Source organism: Peromyscus maniculatus, chromosome 4 (assembly GCF_049852395.1).
Source record: "Peromyscus maniculatus bairdii isolate BWxNUB_F1_BW_parent chromosome 4, HU_Pman_BW_mat_3.1, whole genome shotgun sequence".
Taxonomy (NCBI): domain Eukaryota; kingdom Metazoa; phylum Chordata; class Mammalia; order Rodentia; family Cricetidae; genus Peromyscus; species Peromyscus maniculatus.
Window position 1 is genome coordinate 143,367,224 of NC_134855.1, and position 20,798 is coordinate 143,388,021.

The 20,798-nt window shown below is 40.8% G+C and overlaps 1 protein-coding gene and 1 long non-coding RNA gene across 4 annotated transcripts in view; one reads left to right on the plus strand and one right to left on the minus strand.

Moving 5' to 3' along the window:
* Stk4 (serine/threonine kinase 4) overlaps positions 1 to 20,798 on the minus strand; it is a 97,218-nt gene that overhangs the window by 23,179 nt on the left and 53,241 nt on the right. The window contains exon 10 of the mRNA XM_042276772.2: positions 18,336 to 18,493. Coding sequence (XP_042132706.2) covers positions 18,336 to 18,493 — 158 coding nt within the window. The remainder of the gene's footprint in view (positions 1 to 18,335; positions 18,494 to 20,798) is intronic.
* Positions 1 to 20,798, plus strand: part of LOC143273077 (uncharacterized) — a 69,561-nt gene that overhangs the window by 14,758 nt on the left and 34,005 nt on the right. The window contains exon 4 of one of the 3 annotated variants that reach the window (XR_013050950.1): positions 7,753 to 7,968. The exons of the other annotated variants lie outside the window; for them this stretch is intronic. This is a non-coding gene — a long non-coding RNA (uncharacterized LOC143273077). Of the gene's footprint in view, positions 1 to 7,752; positions 7,969 to 20,798 lie in introns of those variants that run through there. 3 annotated transcript variants of the gene reach the window in all.

Below are 20,798 nucleotides of genomic sequence, written 5' to 3' on the forward strand. Positions count from 1 at the left end.
CCACCAGGATTAAAACTGCTTTGAAAAGGGTGTCAGTGTGAGAACTGTCAGATCTCACAGCTTTCAGGGGGAAGCACAGCAGGGAAGCATGCTGGTCAGAAAAGACAACCAGATTGCCGGTGTCAATCAACATGATTGATACTTAAACCCCAGGAACATGATTGCCAGGCTCAGCGGTGTGAAGTACTGAATAAGGGCTCAAGGCAAGTCTAAACTACCACAAGGCTCCCGACAAAACGGGAACGGGGTGTCAGAGCTTCCTTCCACCCTCCTTTGGGGCAGTGCACCTGATCTAACTCTTCTTTTAAACCCTTTTTGCTGGTTCATTCATCTTTCCCACCTTAGATATTAAGTATGTACATGAAATTTACTACATGCTCACTGTGTTAAGTACTTGAAAAGCATTTTTGAATTTAATATTGTCAATAAGCCCGAGGCAAATGCAGTCAGGATGCTCATTCCATGTTAAGCATCTGGCCAGTTACAGAGCTCCTGAGAGGACTGCTCTTGCTCAGCAACCCTGACGCTGGCGGCACTTTCATCTTCCAATGCCCAAGGCATCACAGAAAGAAACACATGCCATCTCTAGTTCTTTCCAGCTCATATGGCTGCTATGAAAAATACAGCAGCTCCATTTTAAGGATGAGCAAGGAGCAAGAGAATCTGAGAGTGAAGAACTTTTGAAACTAGAAAGGTAAGGGGCTGACAAGGACACAAAGCTGGCCACTGGCAGACCTGACCCATGCCTTAGCCCTAACCCACTGCTCTCTATATGTAAGCCTGAGTGTAAAGAATGAACCCACATTAATAATAGAGTAGAACACTGGGCACTTTCTAAATGCTTGATGTATTCCATCCAACTTCGATTAACGTGCTCTACTAAGGGTTTACCAAAAAAGAGAAAAACCAAAAATGAAAGATAATAAAACAAAAAACCTATGTTCCACACCTGTCATATTTATTACTCTAATCAACATGGTCTTATAAACACAGGTGAAAAGTTATTACAAAATGAAAATCTCAAATAAATATCCAGTTCTGCAAAGAATGCATAAACAGGCTGAAATAACAGAATTAAAATAACACATCCTGAACACTCATGTGCTGTGGTTATTTGCCAATGTTGGATGCAGTAGAGAAAGAAATACAGAGCACCTGAATTCAACAAAGGTTCAGAAGCAGCATACAGGTACGTTTCCCAGGCAGAAAAGTATGTTATCTGAAGGATAATAAGGGCTCCACATCAGGAAGTTGAAAGCCTAAACTCATCACTTACTAATCACGTGCTCTTGTATGGGCCACGCACATCACCTAGTGTTTCCAAGCCTTGTTGACAAACGAGTAGGAATAATCTATCTTAAAAAGATAGTGTGAGAAATGAATGGGACAAAATGTTTACGGGGCACACACACAATACACACTTTGATGACTTCTATTTTTATCCCAAACTCTACAACCTAGTCTTTTTATGTTTATTTTATGTGTGTGGGTATTTTATCTGCACAGCACATATTTGCCTACTAGAAGAGGGTGTCAAAGCCCCTGGAACTGGAATTATAGATGTTTGTGAACTATCATGTGGTTGTTGGGAATTAAACCCTGGTCTTTTGGAAGAGCAGCCAGTGCTCTTAACCCCTGAGCCACCTCTCCAGCCCCTGTAACCTAGTCATAAGGCAGCAAGTATCCCAGCAGTCAAAGCAGAAAGTCAGACAATACTCCACCCATCTACAGACTGTTAAAAATATTCGGTATCTCTTACTGATGTGGGGCATGAAGGGAGGGAGATCAGCACACAGCCCATACTATCAGACGGGAGATGAGAGCATCAAAGAAAAACTCAGGAGCAAATTCCTGAGTGAGACTGAGAGGCACATTGTGACAGAGGTACCATCAGAAAAGCCATCAAATCTCCTCTACAGTAGGCATCTTTGTTCTGACACAGGTTACATTTGGTCAAAGCCAAAAGGATGCCTAAAATAATTGGCTTTGTGTTTCTTATTTAATAAGACGGTTACATCTACATTATCTCTCATCATTCAAAGAGCTAAACATATTTTTACAATGATAAAATGTGAAATAGAAATAAAATAATATACAACTCAAACATAAACAGCCTTAAAATTGTATGCTAACAGAACTTTACCATGGATCTTAAATTTGGCTCATAAATCCAATCTACATTTCCTTTTATTCTTTCTCCAACCCAAAAGAAAAAAATGAGGACAGGTGGTATCATGTCTTTTTAGTGACATTTCCTGACAACATATTACTGTAAAGCCCACAGTTACAAAGTAAGTAATATAGAGTGAAAAAAGATTGCTTCAGCTTGGGGCATTATTTACCTAGATGAAAAACAAAATGAAGTCTGTCTACTCTGCATTCTAAGTATGAAAGCACACTGAGTCAAGGTAGGCCGGCCCTCTGCTGTCATCCTCCCCACTGACGTCATTCCCATTACATGTGAAAAATTATTATTTTTTTCTGGCTTGGAACACAAACTACGTACCTAATATGGGCTCACAGCCTTGGCTGTCCAGTAAGAGGAAGCATCCAAGAATTAACAGAACCAGGCAATGACCTGGGGGTGGTGAGTTCCAGACCTGATTCTGGCATGAAGTAAGGAAACTGGCTTATTTATAAAAAGGTCTCTGAGATGGCTCAGTGGTTAAGAGCACTGGATGCTCTTCCAGAGGACCTGGGTTCAATTCCCAACAACCACATGGCAGCTCACAATTGTCTGTAACTCCAGTTCCAGAGGATCCAACGTGCTCACACAGCCACACATGCAGGTCAAACACCAATGCACATAAAAATAAATAAATTTTTTAAAAATAAATTAAAAGGTCTCTAGGCTTCCATTTCTCAAACTATTATGTAATCTCATCTCATTCTCTCAAAAAAAACAAAAAACAAAAAACAAAAAAAACAACACTGTATCATTAAATAAGAGTATGACTGACTATACCTGAACCGCATTAGACTTTGTATCACATGATGGTAATGTTACAATCACCAGGCATACCCCATGTGTGGTTTACCAATGCTTTGGTCTTCTGTTGTCCCTGGATTATCTTATGGTGATATTTTATTTGTACTAAAATGTGATTTTATTTGTATGTTAATACATAAAGTTGTTTGGGGGTCAGAGCTAATAGCAAGCCATAGCAGAAGCCGGGCGGTGGTGGTGCACGCCTTTAATCTCAGCACTTGGGAGGCAGAGCTATGTGGATCTCTGTGTGTTCAAGGATATAGCCAACATGGAGATACATGCCTTTAATCTCAATACCAACCATAGAAGACCTGGAGGTCTGTATAGACAGGCAGTGACAAGGAGGTATCGTGGTTGGGTTTACAATCAATGAGAAGGCAGAACAGAAAGTCAATAAAAGGACAGACACACAGGGTGTAGGTCTCTTGCTGAGAGGAAGGACAGCAGCGGCAATGAAGGGTAAGAAAGGGTTTTTAGCTCTTAGCTATTGCTCTGACCTCTTGGGCTTTTAACTCTGCATTTGGCTTTGTGTTTCTTATTTAATAAGACGGTTACATCTACATTATCTCTCATCATTCAAAGAGCTAAACATATTTTTACAATGATAAAATGTGAAATAGAAATAAAATAATATACAACTCAAACATAAATAGCCTTAAAATTGTATGCTAACAGAACTTTACCATGGATCTTAAATTTGGCTCATAAATCCAATCTACATTTCCTTTTATTCTTTCTCCAACCCAAAAGAAAAAAATGAGGACAGGTGGTATCATGCTTGACTTTTGCAAACCACAAATCTCAAGTTCAAAGAGGAGAGACAGTCAACTGAGGTCCCAGCTAAGGTGAAGGTCACTGATCTCTCTTCTCAGGCAATCTGACGTTGGGTTTACTGGTCTATATGATGAGGTGCTCACACTCAAGGAATGTTGCTTTATACAAAGTCAAATTCAAGACTGGTAAACTAATTTTGTCATGCACTATGCACAGCTGACGGCCTCTGCCACAACACTACACACAGCAGACAGCACACAAGAAGCAAAAGGGTGGCATCTGCTGGCCACAGTGTGCTGTCACAAGGGAAGTACCAGAGCTCTGGGATGTAAGAAACATCCTAAACACCAACAGTTCATGAAATGGGGGGGGAAGTGGAAAAGAAAACTACATGGAATAAATATGTAAGAGGGACAAAAGGAGGGAGGGCGTAGGGAGAGGGGGAGAGAGGGTGGATGGGAGGGCTGGGATGAGATAATCTAAAAATGATACCCAGCACAACTTGGGTTTTCCCCACTGGCAGTTTTAATTCCTCTGTTTTGTAAATTAGCCGGTTTGGGAGCAAGTGTTCCTTGGGAATGCATCTCTGCTTTCATAAGGGAGTCAAGTCAAATCACTGAGGAAAAGATTTAAGTAAGCAAGGCTTACTCTATGGAAGAGAAAGACAGAAAAAACAGAAACAGGAAGCTGGCATTTACAAAGTGCCTGTTACATCAGATACATTGCCCTATAGATTCAACAGCAGCAGAGTCTCCCCGCTGGGCTCTAGATAGGATCCTTTCCACTTTAGAGACACCAGGCTAAAGCTACTCATCACACAATCAAGTCAGGACTTGATACCAGAAGCCCAACTAGATCTGGCCCTGGCTATTAGGAGATTCAAACTTTGAAATGCCAGGCTCTGACGACAGCAGTTAGAAATGCTAGGCCCCCAGGGACCTCTTCACCTGTTAGCACCAACTTGGCAGCATTCTGACTGACCCATGTCTGGCCAGGAGACTGATTGCTCATTCTCCTGTGGCACATGGTATTATGATTAAATTAGTCTTACAGATTAGGTACTTTATATAATAGCAGGTTAGCAGAGGAGATTCCTCTGAGAAAATCTACTCCTCTCTTAAAAAAAAAAAAAAAAAAAAAAAAAAAAACCCAAACAGGCAACTAACATACAGTGCCACTTAAAACTGAAACAGACTTTAAAAAACAAAGGCAAAATTTCTAATATGTGTGTGTGTGTATATAATTCCTAACTTACAAGCAGGCTTACATATGAACCAACTTTAAAGCCCCTGCCAGCAGCTAAGCGTGTGGCCACAGAGAGGCTGTACTAACTACAGGACATCCTCCCAATAAGACACCACACATAAGGAAGAACAGGCTCACAGTCCTTCCTACAGACTGATCACATAAAGTAAAAAAAGGAGAGAAAAGTATGTGCTGTCCATTACTACTACTTACCCCAGAATGGGAGCGCGCGCGCGCGTGTGTGTGTGTGTGTGTGTGTGTGTGTGTGTGTGTGTGTGTGTGTGTGCGCGTGTGCGTGTGCGTGTGCGTGTGCGTGTGTCCTCTGCCCCCCATCTGTGAACATAACAACAAAGGGGAAGAAACAAGGCATGGGGACAGACATGAGCTAACAACTGAGCAACCTTGTTTTATGGATTCCCACTTGGAATTATATAGTCTATATAATCACAGAGAAACTTAACAAAGTAAAACCTGAAAGCAGAAAGCAACATTAAACAAAGATCTCTCTGCACACTGAGGAACAACCATGGGGCCTTAGCAACAACAAGAGGACAAAGGTGTGTGGCAGTGTCTAGAGGTAGAAGTACTGGCGCTGCCACTCAGAGGTGGCGTCCACTGTGGAAATGTTGGCACTGCCAGGGGAAAGGAATTACAGGCATGGATCAGAGTGGTTAAGTAAAGCACCAAATATCCAGCTTGGGCTTAGTGGAAGAAGGCGAAGTAAACATAGGCCTTTGTTCTGTTCACTGAAAAAGGCCTAGAAAAAAAAGACCTGACTGCAGGGAGCACACCTTGTCTCTAGACTGGTCTCTAAAGGCCATCCCTATTAAGAGGAACCAAGAGTTTCTTAAAAAAACCTATCTGTCCCCAGGTTTAGTACATGTGTGGAGGCCAGAGACTGACATTGGGTATCTCACAGGATCCCACCCCTAGACAAAGAACTCAAAGCCACTAATAGCTACTGGGAGAAGGAGAATTAGCCTTTCCCATGGATGAGCCCCCTTATTCATTATCCTTTTTAATTTTTGAGATAGAGTCTCTCATTGAACCTGGAGCTCACCTGTCAAGCAATACTAGCTGACTGGGAAGCCCCAAAGGGACTCCTTTCTCCACTTCCTCCAGCTTGGGGTTAGAGGTACATGCTACCACCCCTGACTTACACAGGATCTGAACTCCAGGTCTCCATGCTCATGCAGCAAGGCCTTGACCGTGAAACCAGCTCCCCAGCTCCCAGCTTCTTTCTTTATGGTTTTCTAGTTTGGGGAAGAGGCTGTTGAAGAGGCTGTCTCTTTCACTTTTGTTAAGGATTAGATGGTTGGAGCTGTGTAAATTTATTTCTAGATTTTCCATTCTGTTCCAGTCTACATTGATGTTTTTATGCCAATACCATGCTGTTGGTGTTGTTTCAAGACAGGATGTCACTAGGTAGCCCAGGCTTTCCTCAAACTCACTGAGGCCCAGGATGGCCTTGAACTCTGAATCCTCTTCCCTCAACAGGTATATGTTATCACACCATCTTAAAAAAAAAATTAAATGAAGGGCTGCAGAGATGGCTCAGTGGTTAAGACCACTGGCTGTTCTTCCAGAGGACCCAGGTTTGAATTCCAACACCGATGTGGCAACTCATAACCATCTGTAACTCCAGTTCCAGGGGAATCCGACACCCACTTCAGCCTCCGTAGACATCAAGCATACACATGATGAATGGATAAACATGCAGGCAAAACACTCATACACAGAAACTAATAAAAATAAATTTTAAAAGTTAAATCTTTACAATGATTTAAAGTCTCTTTAAAGATTTAAAGCCCAAACTTTAAGAAAGGTCTTTTGATTCTCAGTGGGAATTAATTTTTAGAAAATGTCTGCTGATATTCAAGTCTGAGTAACTGTAATTTGTTAGTATTTTTTTCAATGTAGTTGATGGCAGAGAGGACCATCATTCTTTCTGACTACTGCAGATGACTTTCACAGAAGACTTTAAATTTTTACTAGTAGTTCTATAGAAGAGAAGCAAGGATCAGCAAATGTATGTGCCTTCCTCCCTCACACCTAGGAAGGAGAAACAGCGGCTCTTAGAAATACATCATATCAGTCCTAGGTCTCAGATGGGAATTACCTTCAAATCAGTCACACATACAATTCTGCCAGTGTTCAAGAAGCAACTGTCTGGCGTTGGGTGTGTTGCTCAGTGGCAGAGTATGTCTGCAGCATACACAGGGGCCTCAACTAATCTCCTGCACATCCCCCAACCAGGAAGAACTTTTGTCTTGACTGTGTAGTAACTCAGATATAATCCACACAACCTCCTTCTCTTTCCCTTCCCTTTCTCCACCCTTTCCTGTACTTTCCCTTTAAGAGACAGGGCTTCTTGAGAGGCAGAGGCAGCCAGATCTCTGTGAGTTTGAGGCCAGCCTCGTCTATAAAGTGAGTTCCAGGACAGCCAGGACTGCTACCTAGAGAAACGCTGTCTCAAAAAATCAGAGGGGGTAGAGGGACGGAGAGGGAGAGACATATATACAAACATACACACACATAAATGTAAATTTAGAAAGAAAATGTCACAATAGAATGCATTTCCCTGTATACTAACCAAATATTAATTTCTAAAAGAAAAAAAAATAGCCCTTTTAAAATCACTGGTCATCTTTGTAGAACGGTAGGTAATCAAATAGTTATTTTGAAAAATGGCAAATAAAGGGGGAGGTCTAATATAAATTCTGTCTTTTGTACATCAATTGTAGCTGGGAGTATCTACATCACTAATGAAACGCTAATAGAGGACCTTCACGTGATAGATGGAGAAGTGGTCAAATATCACTACCTTGATCCTTGAGTGAGATGGCATTTAGGCCAAGAAGCAGGACCAAGCAAGCATTAGCAGTGACTGTATTCTCCACAGGTACAAACTACAGTTAAAAAATAACATAATAAAAAAATAAAATAAAATTACAAAAAAACTTAAGCCAGTTCCTTTAGGATGCTCTCAGGTGCAGTAGTAAAAGTATTAATTTTATTACAGCTTTTTAAAATGGCATCCATGATGAAATGGGAGGATCACACACAGCACTTTTTACACTGAAATCGATGGCTGTCGTAAGCAAAGCACTTGTGCGATCAAGCTTTGAGCCCAACCAGCTGCTTTTTCCATGGAACATCAATTTCACTTGAAAGAAACATTAACAAACTGTGGTTATGTAGACTTGGGTATCTGGCAGACATTTCCTTTAAAAATGAAAAAGTGAATTGGCCTTTAAAACAGCTGACAGTGTTTGCTGCCAATGATAAAATTCCAACTTTCAAACAAAAATCAGAACTTCAGAAAACCTGACTGCCGTGGTAAGTTTGACAGCCTCCCCTACATAGACAACTCTGTTGATGAGACTGGATATAATGTCAAGGAACATAATCTCCTTATGTTGGATAATGAGATGCCAGCACTCTGGCAGATCTCTGTAACTCACCGAGGCAATGTTTTCCAGATGACCAAGCCACGGGGTTACAAAGCCACGTGCAAGTAAACCTTCCATTCAAGCACAGGATGAATCAATGGATTCCTATATGCAGTACTGGAACACGAGCAGTCCGCTGATGGCCTGAGATTCTCCATCACTCACCGTTAGGAAACCACCACTGTTGGGGCTGCAGGGCTGGCTCAGCAGTGAGGAGCACTTGCAGGTCTTTCAGAGGACCCAAGTTCAAGTGCCAACAGCACCTCAGACAAGCAGCTCACAACCACCTGTAATTCCAGCTCCAGAAGATCGAATGACCTCTCTTGACCTCTGTAGATATCTCCTCTGACAACCACATACCCTCACACAACACACACACACACACACACACACACACACACACACACACACACACGTAACTAAAAATAAAATCTTTTCTAAAAGTATAACTATCCCCCATACAAGGTTGAAGAAAATTATCTACAGTTATCTGAACAAGCTATTAAGATGCATTTCTCTTTTCCAGTGATACATCTTTGTTTGGCCATTCTGCACACAAAACAATGTATGACAGACTGAAAGCAAACATTCATATAATAATCTAGCTGTCTCCCATTCACACAGATTTGAAAACATGTTCACATTGTCACTGTTACTCATTTTTGTTATAAAATGGAATATTATTTTTAATTAAAATATTTATATCAATACATAATAACTTACTGCTACCTTAAATGAATCAAAAATTATTTTATTATACTTTAGAATAAGAAGAGATTCTTAACATTGGGGTTTTCTTCTCCCCCTCCAACCTCCCCCCCCCCCCCCCCCCCGAGAAGGGATACTTCAAATTAAGGGCCTTGCTCATGCTAAGCAAGAGTGCTAAAACTGAAGTTTTATTTTTATCCGTTTTAGTTTCTAATTCTGTCAAGTATCAACAGATAAAATCCACACAAATAAAAGCTCTTTGAGGACCTTAATCATTCCGAGAAGCAGGAAGGGGTCCTGAGAACTCCTGCTATACATCGAACTACCCACATATAAGAAATTAGAACAAACTACAAAGATCACTTAGAGGTAATCAGCAATACCCAGCAATCTGGCCAACTGGAAGGAACAATCACTGGTTGTCCCAACAGTATTACAAAGCATGTGGGAATTAGGGGCTGTGAATTAAGTGATGCAAGAGGCAGCAGCTGTGGTGGCCGATCTTGGTTGTCAACCTGATTACATCTGGAATTAACTAAACCCACACCGCTGGGTACACCTAGGAGGGGTTTTCCTTGGGTGGATAATTTGAGGCGGAGACCATCCTTCTGGTGGCAGCCCACATAACAGGACATGGAAGAAGGAAGCCTTTGTTTTTTGCTGCTTGCCCTCATTCTGGCTCGAAAGTCCATCTATCCTGTTGCTGAGACATCCCTTCACAGGTGTTTAATCTACTTTTTCAAGATTCCAGCATAGACTGAAAACCAGTGGCTCTCTAGGACTTCCCTGGGACTCCAGCATCACATTATGACTGCTGAGGAATTCAGCTACCTGGCCTTTCTCTATCAGGAGACAACCACTGTTGGAATACTCAGACCACTGCCTGTAAGCCACCTTAATTAAAAAAAAAAAAAATGTATGTATGTATATACTATTACACACACACAAACACACAAAACTGCCTGGTTTTAGTTAATTCCACATATGTATATACATGTGTGTGTATATATATATGTGTACACACACACACACACACACACACACACACACACACACACGCTCATTCTATCAGATCTATTCCTTTAGAGAACACTGATTAATACAGAAACCAATTGTTACATAAGAATCTTGTTGGGGGCTGGAGAGATGGCTCAGTGGTTAAGAGCACTTGCTGCTCTTCCAGAGGACCTAGGTTCAAATCCTAGCACCCATATGGTGGCTCACCACTGTCTGTAACTCCAGTTCCAGGGATTCCCTCATGCCAATGTACATAAAATAAAGTTAAATAAATTATTAAAAAGAATAATCTTGTTAGGATTCTAAAGCAAACTTTGGAAGGTATGATTGGAGAAAACTAAACAGTAACAAGTACTTCATGACATTAAATATTTTTAACTTTTAAAGGTACACTGAGTTATTATATTTAAAGGAGTCTTTGAATCTTTATATATAAAGATTTTATATGTTTGTATTTACAGGTGCATACACACATATATAAAATATTTTAAAATAATACAATAAACACCTGCCTTTGCCTTACTTGAAAACAAACCACAGGTGAGGGTAGAGAATGGGAGAGACAGGGGTGTCAACGTGAATGAACTGGCTGCTGGAGCTACAGGATGGCAGTGCTCACTAGACTTCATCTTACCACGGAGCCTGGCGTGCTTAAGAAAATGAGCTAATATTTAAAATTCATTTGGAAGTAGATGGAAAATAAGCTCAAACACAACGCTTTAGAATGTACTTTTGTCTCCATAAGATAGCTGGTAAAGGCTTAACGTGTAGATATCTGGGTTCCCAGAGAACACAACAACGTGCCCTTGGAAGTACTAAGCATGAGTACCCAAAGCACCCCTGCCACAAAGTCAGCGATGCCAATAAGATAATGGTAAGCCTCACCTCCCAGCCAGCTTCTAATTTCTAAGGAGTAGAGATAGTATAGATAGTTAAAAGCAAAATGTGAAACTTAACGAAGAATGAGTGAGTGATCGTGTTGTGATAATCTAGTACAGCCTCTTTATAAAATCCCAAAGAAATCTCAACTTACAATCAGGTTTGGAGCCCTGATCTAGATAAAAATGGTTAAGATAAAGTTTCAAGAAATCCTTGCTAGCCTCTTGGGAGAGACTCAGGGCTAAAATTTATCCTTCCCTCCTACAAAAAGCCAACTTACTGGCTTATAATTATCCAGGGAATCTGAACAATCAATATTCAGGTTCTGGTACATTCATAAAATTAATTTTGAATTAACAGTTAGTGGTTTTTAATGTCCTGGTGGACCAATTATCCCCTGGTTTCAGAGAGCTAATTATCCTGGTGCTATGTTTAATTGGAGTCTATGTTTAATTTCTCCAAAACACCCAGAAAAAATCCAAGACAACTACCAATTTTGGGGGGAGGACATGGCACAGAGGGCACTAATGGCTTCACCCCACACTCCAGACAGTACTGTGGAAGGTCCACACTACCCTGAGCTCGCCCTCTCAGCTCAGACCTTTCCCCTCCTCCTCTAGCTAGAGAATGCCCAATCATCTTCCAAATGTTCTTCCAGCTAGACACGGTGCTGCGTGTCTATAATCCGAGCATGTGGCAAGCTAAAGCAGGAGGATTGTGAGCCGAAGGTCAGCCAGGGCTATACAGCAAGCCAGACCTTGTCAAAAGAAACCAAGAAGGGGCTGGGGAGATGGCTCAGTGGTTAAGAGCGCTGACTGCTCTTCCACAGGACCCAGGTTCAAGGCATCTGGACTCTCCCAGATGCCTCTGGATATTTTTTCTCTTATTTGTAATAAAGATCCTAACAATACGATGAAGTGGTCATATCGGTAGTTTCTTTTCTTTCTTTCTTTCTTTCTTTCTTTCTTTCTTTCTTTCTTTCTTTCTTTCTTTCTTTCTTTTTTTTTAAAGATTTATTTATTTATTATGTATACAGTGTTCTGCCTGCATATACACCTGCAGATCAGAAGAGGGCACCAGATCTCATTACAGATGGTTGTGAGCCACCATGTGGTTGCTGGGAATTGAACTCACAACCTCTGGAAGAACAGCCTTAACCTCTTAACCTCTGAGCCATCTCTCCAGCCCCAATATCGGTAGTTTCTTTACTGCGCCCCCTCACATACAGTTCCAAACCACAGCAATCTGAACTTTCTATAGTTTTTAGAGTTCAGTTCTCAACAGTTTATAGCTCTGTACTGATTTTATCTTTAAAGCCATGATTACTTAGGGATATATTTTTACAAATTTCAAGTATGATAATGTGGCTTTGGCCCCTTTCTTATATTAATTGCTAAACAATTGAATTATAGAAAAAAAATGGTATGATTTCTATGCTGAATGAGATTTCTCTTTTAGCACTTTAAAAGATGGGCAAGTTTTGTGAACATTGTCTGTTCTTAAAGTTTAATATTTGAAAAGTTTTCCTGTGCTATAAATGTTGTGAGCTGTGTTAGTCTGGGTGCTGGAGCCTGAACCCAGAGTCTCTGAGTACCTTCAGTGTGTACTCTAACCCTGAGCGACAGCAGCACCCTGTTAGTCTGGGTGCTGGCGCCTGAACCCAGAGTCTCTGAGTACCTTCAGTGTGTACTCTACCCCTGAGTGACAGCGCCACCCTGTTAGTCTGGGTGCTGGAGCCTGAACCCAGAGTCTCTGAGTACCTTCAGTGTGTACTCTACCCCTGAGCGACAGCACCACCCGTCCATAGTGTGTGCGCATGCACTCGTGTACCCATGTGTACTTCATTCTTGCTCTTCAGGCACTGTGGTGTGGTTTTGTTGTTGTTGTTTGTTTTTGAGACAGGGTCATTCGTTCATTCATTGACCTGGAGCAGACAATGTAAGCTAGGCTGGCTGGTCAGTGAGCCCAGGGATCTGTCTGTCTCCACCTCCCCAATGCTGGGTTACAAGCATACATCACAACCCCCAGACATTTTTTTTAATGTGGTTCTAGGGAGTAGGTTCATGTCCTCAAACACTTGGCTGACTGAGCTCTGTCTCTAGCTCCTGAAGTGTCCATTTTTGAGAGAATAATATTTATGTCATTACTACGCTTGCAGTTTTCACATTGTTCTTTGTATTTCTACTGTATGTTGTAATTGGATAGTGAGATTTATCCACCACCATCAACAGATAAATGCTTCACATAGTTTCATGACTCTGATCTCCTACAGTTCATTTGTACCCTATCGCAATACCAAGTAGCTTTCTTCCCATAGAATGCTCTTTTGTCTTGAATTCTGTTTCATTTCATTACTGTTGTTTGTTTTCGAGATGTAGTCTTGTTATGTTGGCCAAGGTGGACCCCTCACCTTAGCCTCCCAAGTAGCAAGGCCTACAGATGCACACTGCACATCTAATTTCTACCTTACTTTGAGTGTTTACATGGGCATCCTTTTATATTTCTCTATTTTAAGCTTTTTGGTAACACTATATCTTAGATTTATCTTTTATATACACTTAGAGACAATGGGAACTTTTAATGTAGTCACATTTTTTATGATTACTAATGCGTCTGTCACTCAGCTCCAGCTGCAATGACTTCTTTCCTTCCTTATACACTCCAGCTACATCTGTATACTGCTCAGTCTGGGTAAAGCTTCCTTTCCTTCCAATGGCTTGTTCTTCTTCTTCATGTGTCTTAACTGTATGTTCTGTCTATATAAGGTCTCTTCCACGTTTTTCCTTTACCATACTTTACAAAATGTGCCCCTGTGGTACCTTAACTGATTTTATTTACTGAATTTACTGAGTTTATTTTTGTTTCTCTCATTATTAACTCCATAAGAACACAGGCTTTGTTCTGTGCATCCACTGTGGACATGTAAGTCATCTTAAACTGAAATATTACAGGGTGGTTTTGATTTTTTTTTTTTGAAGATTCATGAACCAAATTGGATTTAAATTTAAAGCTTTTTGTGGCATTAGGAATAGCAAAATGAGAATGTGAGTCCTCATAAAAGGAATATTCTTTTTAAAAAAATGTGATCTGTTTATAGAATACCAGTTTATAAAGTATCAGTTTTAAAGAACATTGCATTTCTGAGCACTGTTTTTTACTTCAATCACCAACCACAAATCTTAAACACTACAGGGAATCACTGAAGGTCCCCCCACCCCCACCCCGCACTTGGTAAATAAGGCAATTCAATTTTAGAAATGGGATAAGTATTCAATTTCAGATGAAAATATGAAGTTTTTTTCTAAGTATCAAATTCTGCCACTTCTGATTAACTTATTTCCTATTTTAGGCAAAAAGTTCATTTCAAAAAAGCAATTGCCTTCTCAGGAGGAAAGAGGGTATCATTTTCATAATTAAATACTGCTTGTCTAGACTCAGAAAGCCTCTCTCTGAAGCTGCTGAGGTAAACATGTTAGTTAGCCTCACAGATACCCATCTCCTAAACATGCTAAGATTGCCCAGGCATTCTTCCCTCAATGCAGTATGCCTTTACAATGTAGAGATTTACAGAAATACATTCTCCATGTTCCATGTACTTCTTTGAAGTATAGCAGACTCAAAGGAGAGAAAGAAATTTTAAAAATCAAACACTATTAACAAAATATGAACACATTCTATTTCTGAATTATGGTACCCACTAAGAAAAAAGAAACTCGTATAACAGTACACTACACTCCAGAATCTTTTAGGTCAGACCTTCACGGTTAGTGTCACCGGCAGGGCAGGCTGAAGCACCACCTGGTGCTGTCCTCAGAGATTCCAATTCAGTATCTCCTGGTGAGAGTGACAGCTGCTTATGGGGAGCACCTTGGGTGCCATCTTTTAGACTACCATTCCAAATCCTGGCTTTCGGATGTGGCAATGGCTATAACACCAAGGCATCAGAGGCAGTTTTCACTTATCTTTAGTTTCATTTATATACATCCTAATTCCATCTTCTCTCATCACTCAAATATGAAATGCTCTTAAAAGAGAATTTAAAAAAAAAAAAGAATTCTCAGAGGACTGGAGAAATAGCTTAGCAGTTAAGAGTATATACTGCTCTTGTAGACAACCCGGGAGTTCATTTCCCAGCACCCACATCAGGTGGCTCACACTGCTGTAATTCCAACTCCAGGGCATCTGGTGTCCTGCTCTGGCCTCTGTAGACACTGTACTATGTGTATGTGTCCTTGTGCACATACTCTCACACGGATCCACACATCAACAAATAATCAGAACTAAAATAAACTCGTTTTAAAAGATGGATTTTCAGGCTGGCAAGGTGAAAAGTCCAGTGGGTAGAGGCACTTGCCACCAAGTCTATGCACTTTAAGAGCACACCAGGACCTACATGGTGGATGGAGAGAACTCACACCCATAAACTGTCCTCTGACCTCCATGTGTATGCTGTGCTGTGTATGTGTAACTTCAATGAATTCTCCTGGCATTCTGAAGGTAAAAAACAGAAATTCATACCATAACAGGTTGGCTCACTCATATATAAATCCAAATTTCAGTTTGGATTTGGAACAAAAGTCCTAACAGCGAATATCTCTAAGTATGAGACAGGTCAGACTATCAGGAGAAAAGAGGGAGACTGGCCAGGTAAGGTGGAGAATTAGAGAAGCCATGCTCAAACAGGGCAGCACAACCAACCATCATCCAGTAGTAATAACCCACTGTGCCAATCTTCCAAGTTTCTGGGCCAAGCTGGAAATACAGCATTTTATGTAAAATCAAGTTTTAAACATTGGCAACTGAGTTTCAGGTTGGTTTTTTGTTTTGTTTTGTTTTGTTTTTTCCGAGACAGGGTTTCTCTGTGTAGCCCTGGCTGTCCTAGAACTCACTCTGTAGACCAGGCTGGCCTCAAAATCACAGAGATCTGCCTGCCTTTGCCTCTCGAGTGCTGCGATTAAAAGTGTGCACCATCACCACCTGGCAAGTTTCAATTGTTTAATACTGAACAGATACACAGAAGAGTCTCTGAGCTGCGGCTGCTGCAGTCTTTGGATTAGAAGAGTCTTGGGTGAAGTACAGACTAGACAGATGTTAGTTAACTTGTCCACTCTTAGGGTCCAACCCCCTCTAGCCACCACCTTTCTCCAATAAAGTACTCTCTGAGAACCAATGGACCTCTCGGTAGAAATAGCCTGCCTGTCAAACCAAGCTCTTTGCTAATGACTCAGCTTGATAAACCAGGGCAAAGATAAAGGAACCTCTCCATACTCTAGACCTACTGACCTAAGAATGGTGACAGCATCAGGTGACTGAAATCTCAAGATTACTATTTCTACGGCATCTAGAAAACGAAAAACCATATACGAGTACAAAGGACTCTTACTTTATGGCAACAGTGATGTGAACTTCTGGCTGAAATTCAAGCAGGCTTGCTTAAACTAAGAAAATCAGTCTTGACAAATACACTGAAGACAACTCCACAGGCACCGTGAGGAGCAAGGGGCGGTTCAAAGCTTGTGGTCCTACTCTGCCTCACTATAGCAGGCAAAGCACTGCACAAAGCATCCAACATCAGCTCAGAAGAAGACAGACGCCAAAGACCTGGAAGAAGAATGGCAGCCGGAACGCCCCTCTTTGTGGCCTCCTTTGGACAGGAGATTAAAAACACCGTTCACAGAGGGATCAGAATACAAGTTTCAAAATATAAAGTGGATCAGGACACCTCTAGCCAAGGTTCCCCCATGGCTCTCAAGAGGAAAAGCTAAAGTCCTAATCTCACGCAGAAAATGCAGTACCAGCTGGCTCTCTGCCCTCTTCATCCCGTGACCATGTAGTGCTCTCTGATGTCACTGCATGTGCACACCATTTCTCCACTGCTCTGCAAATGCACCCAACAAGTCCCTGCTTCAGGGACCTGAGTCGGCCATTCTCACTGCCTGAAAAGTGGTCTCTCTGGATATGCGCATAGTTCATATCCTCATTCTCCTACTTAGACTCTATTTTTCCCCTCAGTATTCTTTTTAAAAGACACACACACACACACACACACACACACACACACACACACACACACACACACACACCCTTCTCTCCCCAACTGCCCTTTTGCTTTGCATTTTCTCTAACACCGCCATCTGACACACAAATGTTTCATTATGTTCCTTCTAGAATGAAATCTCCATGAGGTGGCTTTCACCTGCCTGTTTACTTCTACAGGCCTCTATCATAGTGTCAAGAACATGACGGTACTCAAACACCACCATCTTGGTAAATGAGCACACAGACTACCAAACAAAACAAAACAAACAAAACAAATAAAACTGGGCTCTGGCACAGGACCAGTGTCTAAGTTAAATAAACCCAGGTAAGTCATTCAGGCCTTCAGAAGACTTCTACCCTGAGTTATGGAAACTACATCATTCTATGACAGCACAGATTAAGTCATGGAGGGATGGCATCACTTTTATGTCAGTCAGCAGTCAGTGGAAAGAAGGACCAGACAGGTCTCTCAGAGCTCAAGTCCACCGCCCAAGCTAAACTCTTTTATAAGGACCAACAGAATTCTGACACAGCTGAATAGCACACTTTAGAACTTGAGAATGTAAAGATAAGAGTCCCAACAGAAACAAGCATTTTCTGTAAATAGTCACAAAATATGGGCTCCTTAGCTTACTTTTTGCTCAAAATGTTTTACTGTCTCTACTCATTAAATCCTGCAAACATTAATAAATGTCTACAGTTGGAGGAAGATGTTCTATAACAAACGGAGGGAAACATACCCAATTTTACATAACAAATTCTGAAAAGATTTAGAACAATCCTCAGGCTAAAATTAAAAGAATGATTAATAAAATAAAAAAAAGACACTACAAAATATTGTCAAATGCCCTCCAATGCAACTCCTACGTAAAATATCACAATTCCAAATATACTATTATAGTTGCTTCTTCATTTGGTTATGAAATATTTCTTTTATCACTAATCATTTCAACCTGGACAAAACAAAAAATATTAAGTGAATAAAAAAATTTTAAAGAAAAAAAAGGTCATCAGTCAGGGATCCCAGAACTTTTCAAATGTCAGTAAAATTATTGTCTCAAACTAGTGAGGCCCTTGGCCCTGGAGCTGCTGCCAAGGGCAGTTACAGGAGGTCGAACTTGGTAAGAAATGCACAGGTCTCAGGTACCGTCAGCAAGGTGACTGACTGGGTGTGTAGCACTCCCAATCCCTTCCCCACAGACATGACAGTCTTTAGTTCCAGCACTACTCACGAACTCATAGTCTCCATCCTGGGGTATCTTCCAGTCTGAAGAATTTTTCAGAGAGCCGGATACACTCTTGCCAAAGCTGTTGATCTGGTTTTCCTTTTCTTTCTGTTCAAAGTATTCAAGGAAAGATGGTTTTGCAGGCTGCATGGTCTCATCTCTTCCTGAAAACCAAGAAAAACAGAAGGTTAAAAGGAACACAGAAATGCTGTTGTAGTCAGGATGCCTATATGGGACACAGTCTCCAGGTCAGTTCTTTCCATTTACAGAAGCTAAAGAAAAACACACAAATCCTCACCCGGAATACTGCTTATGGAAATAAACAGATTCTGAGGTCCCCTGAAATATATGGAAATGTTTTCCCAGGGTCCTTATTTCTAAACAGCAAGATTTGAGTTTGTCAATGATTCTGAGAAAGCCTCAATAATAACTATATTGTTGTTGTTCTCTTTATTATTGGTTTACTATAGCAAATAATTCTAAAAATATTTGGGAAGCAAACAAAAATACTTGTATTCATCATATTCATTATTCTCTATAAGCATTGTAGCAGACAGAGCATGACAGACGGAAGGTGACTGCTCCTTAATAAGCTCACATTCTAGTTGAAAGAAAACAAATATGTTTGAAAAATAAAATACAAGTTAAGGACAATCCTTCCATTTGTGAAATATTGCATAAGATTCTTCTGGTGCTGGAGATCAAAAACAAAGCCTTGTACATACCAGCAAGTGTTTTCTCACTGAACTATACCCCCAACTTTATTTAACTTTCTTTTTCTTTTCTCTTCTGTTTGTTTGTTTATTTATTTATTTGAGGCAGGATCTCACTTTGTAGTCATTTATTTGTTTGTTTGTTTATTTGAGGCAGGGTCTCACGTTATAGCCCTGGTTGGCCTAGAATTCACTATATAGATTAGGCTGGTCACAAACTCAGAGATTCTCCAGCCTTTGCCTTTCAAGAGCTGAGATTAAAGGCACAGAACATCATGCCTGGCCCACAAATAACTTTTAAAATATTATTTATGAATGATTTATATGGGGTATAATATCAAATGTATAGCACATATTGAACTCTGTAAAATCATATACACAGGAGAAAAAAATGCCAAAATATTAAATAAACCATCAGACATTTGTCTTCTTTCTCGTCATCAACCATTTCAACCAATCCCGTTTGCCCATGGCTGGGGGTACCCACTGCTCACTCTGTTGCCACTTCCTTCTTATGGAGGAGTCATACAGGATGTGCTAAGACCCACCAATCACCAACAAGATGATGATGTACTGTTTTATGTGCTCTATGTAAACACTAGGTGCTTCTTACATTTGCTTTGTTGGTTGTTAAGCTCCATTATTATTGAATACCAAAGTACTACAAGAACTGCAATAAACCTTGTAAAAATGCAACACTGGATTTGCAGAGGAGACAGGAAGCCATGCTTTGTGCTCAGTGCCTTCCTCTAGGAACTCTAGGGGAAGGACTGGCTTGAGACAGCTGAACACTGATCTGCCACCTAATCCTACCAATGAACAAGGAGTATCAGAAAACCTAGACAACCAGCCCGGAGACTGCTGAGCTAACACAGTCAGAACATGGTAACAATACAAAATACCCTAAATTTACTGGGCAGCTGAACAGACTAGGAAATCCACAAAGTCCAAACTATTACATAGCTATCTGAGGAAGGATTACATTGGATATGTATCTCACACCCAAAACAAGAAACTTCCAAATGGATAAACAATTACTGCAAAAACAGAAACTATAAACTCTAGAGGAAAGTGTAAGAATGCATTTAAAGCCTAACTGTGGGAAAGGCTTTCCAACTGTGACAAAAAAATATTTATATATAAAATAGGCTACTTCATGTGTGTGAAAAAAACAGCACAAAATTTAAAATTATTAAATGGTGTAAGACACATACATTATATGACAAATTATGGGAAGAAAATGTTTGCAATAAATACCATAAAAAGTTTTAAAGAACTTATTTTTTAAAGAATTGAAGCCAGTGCAACCTACTCTGGTGATAGGATGGCCAAACACCCTAACTGTCGTGCTAGAAATCTCAACCAATGACTGATGGAAGCAGATGCAGAGATCCATGGCCAGGCCCCAGGTGGAGCTCCGGGAATCCAATCGGTGAGAAAGAGGAGGGATTGTATGAGTGAGAATTGTTGAGACCAAGATTGGAAAAAGCACAGGGACAAATAGCCAAATGAATGGAAACACATGAACTATGAACCAATAGCTGAGGAGCCCCCAACTGGATCAGGCCCTCTGGATAAGTGAGACAGGTGATTGGCTTGAACTGTTTGGGAGGCACCCAGGCAGTGGGACCAGGACCTGTCCTCAGTGCATGAGCTGGCTGTTTGAACCCTGGGGCCTATGCAGGGACACTTTGCTCAGCCTGGGAGGAGGGGACTGGACCTGCCTGGACTGAATCTACCAGGTTGAGCTGAATCC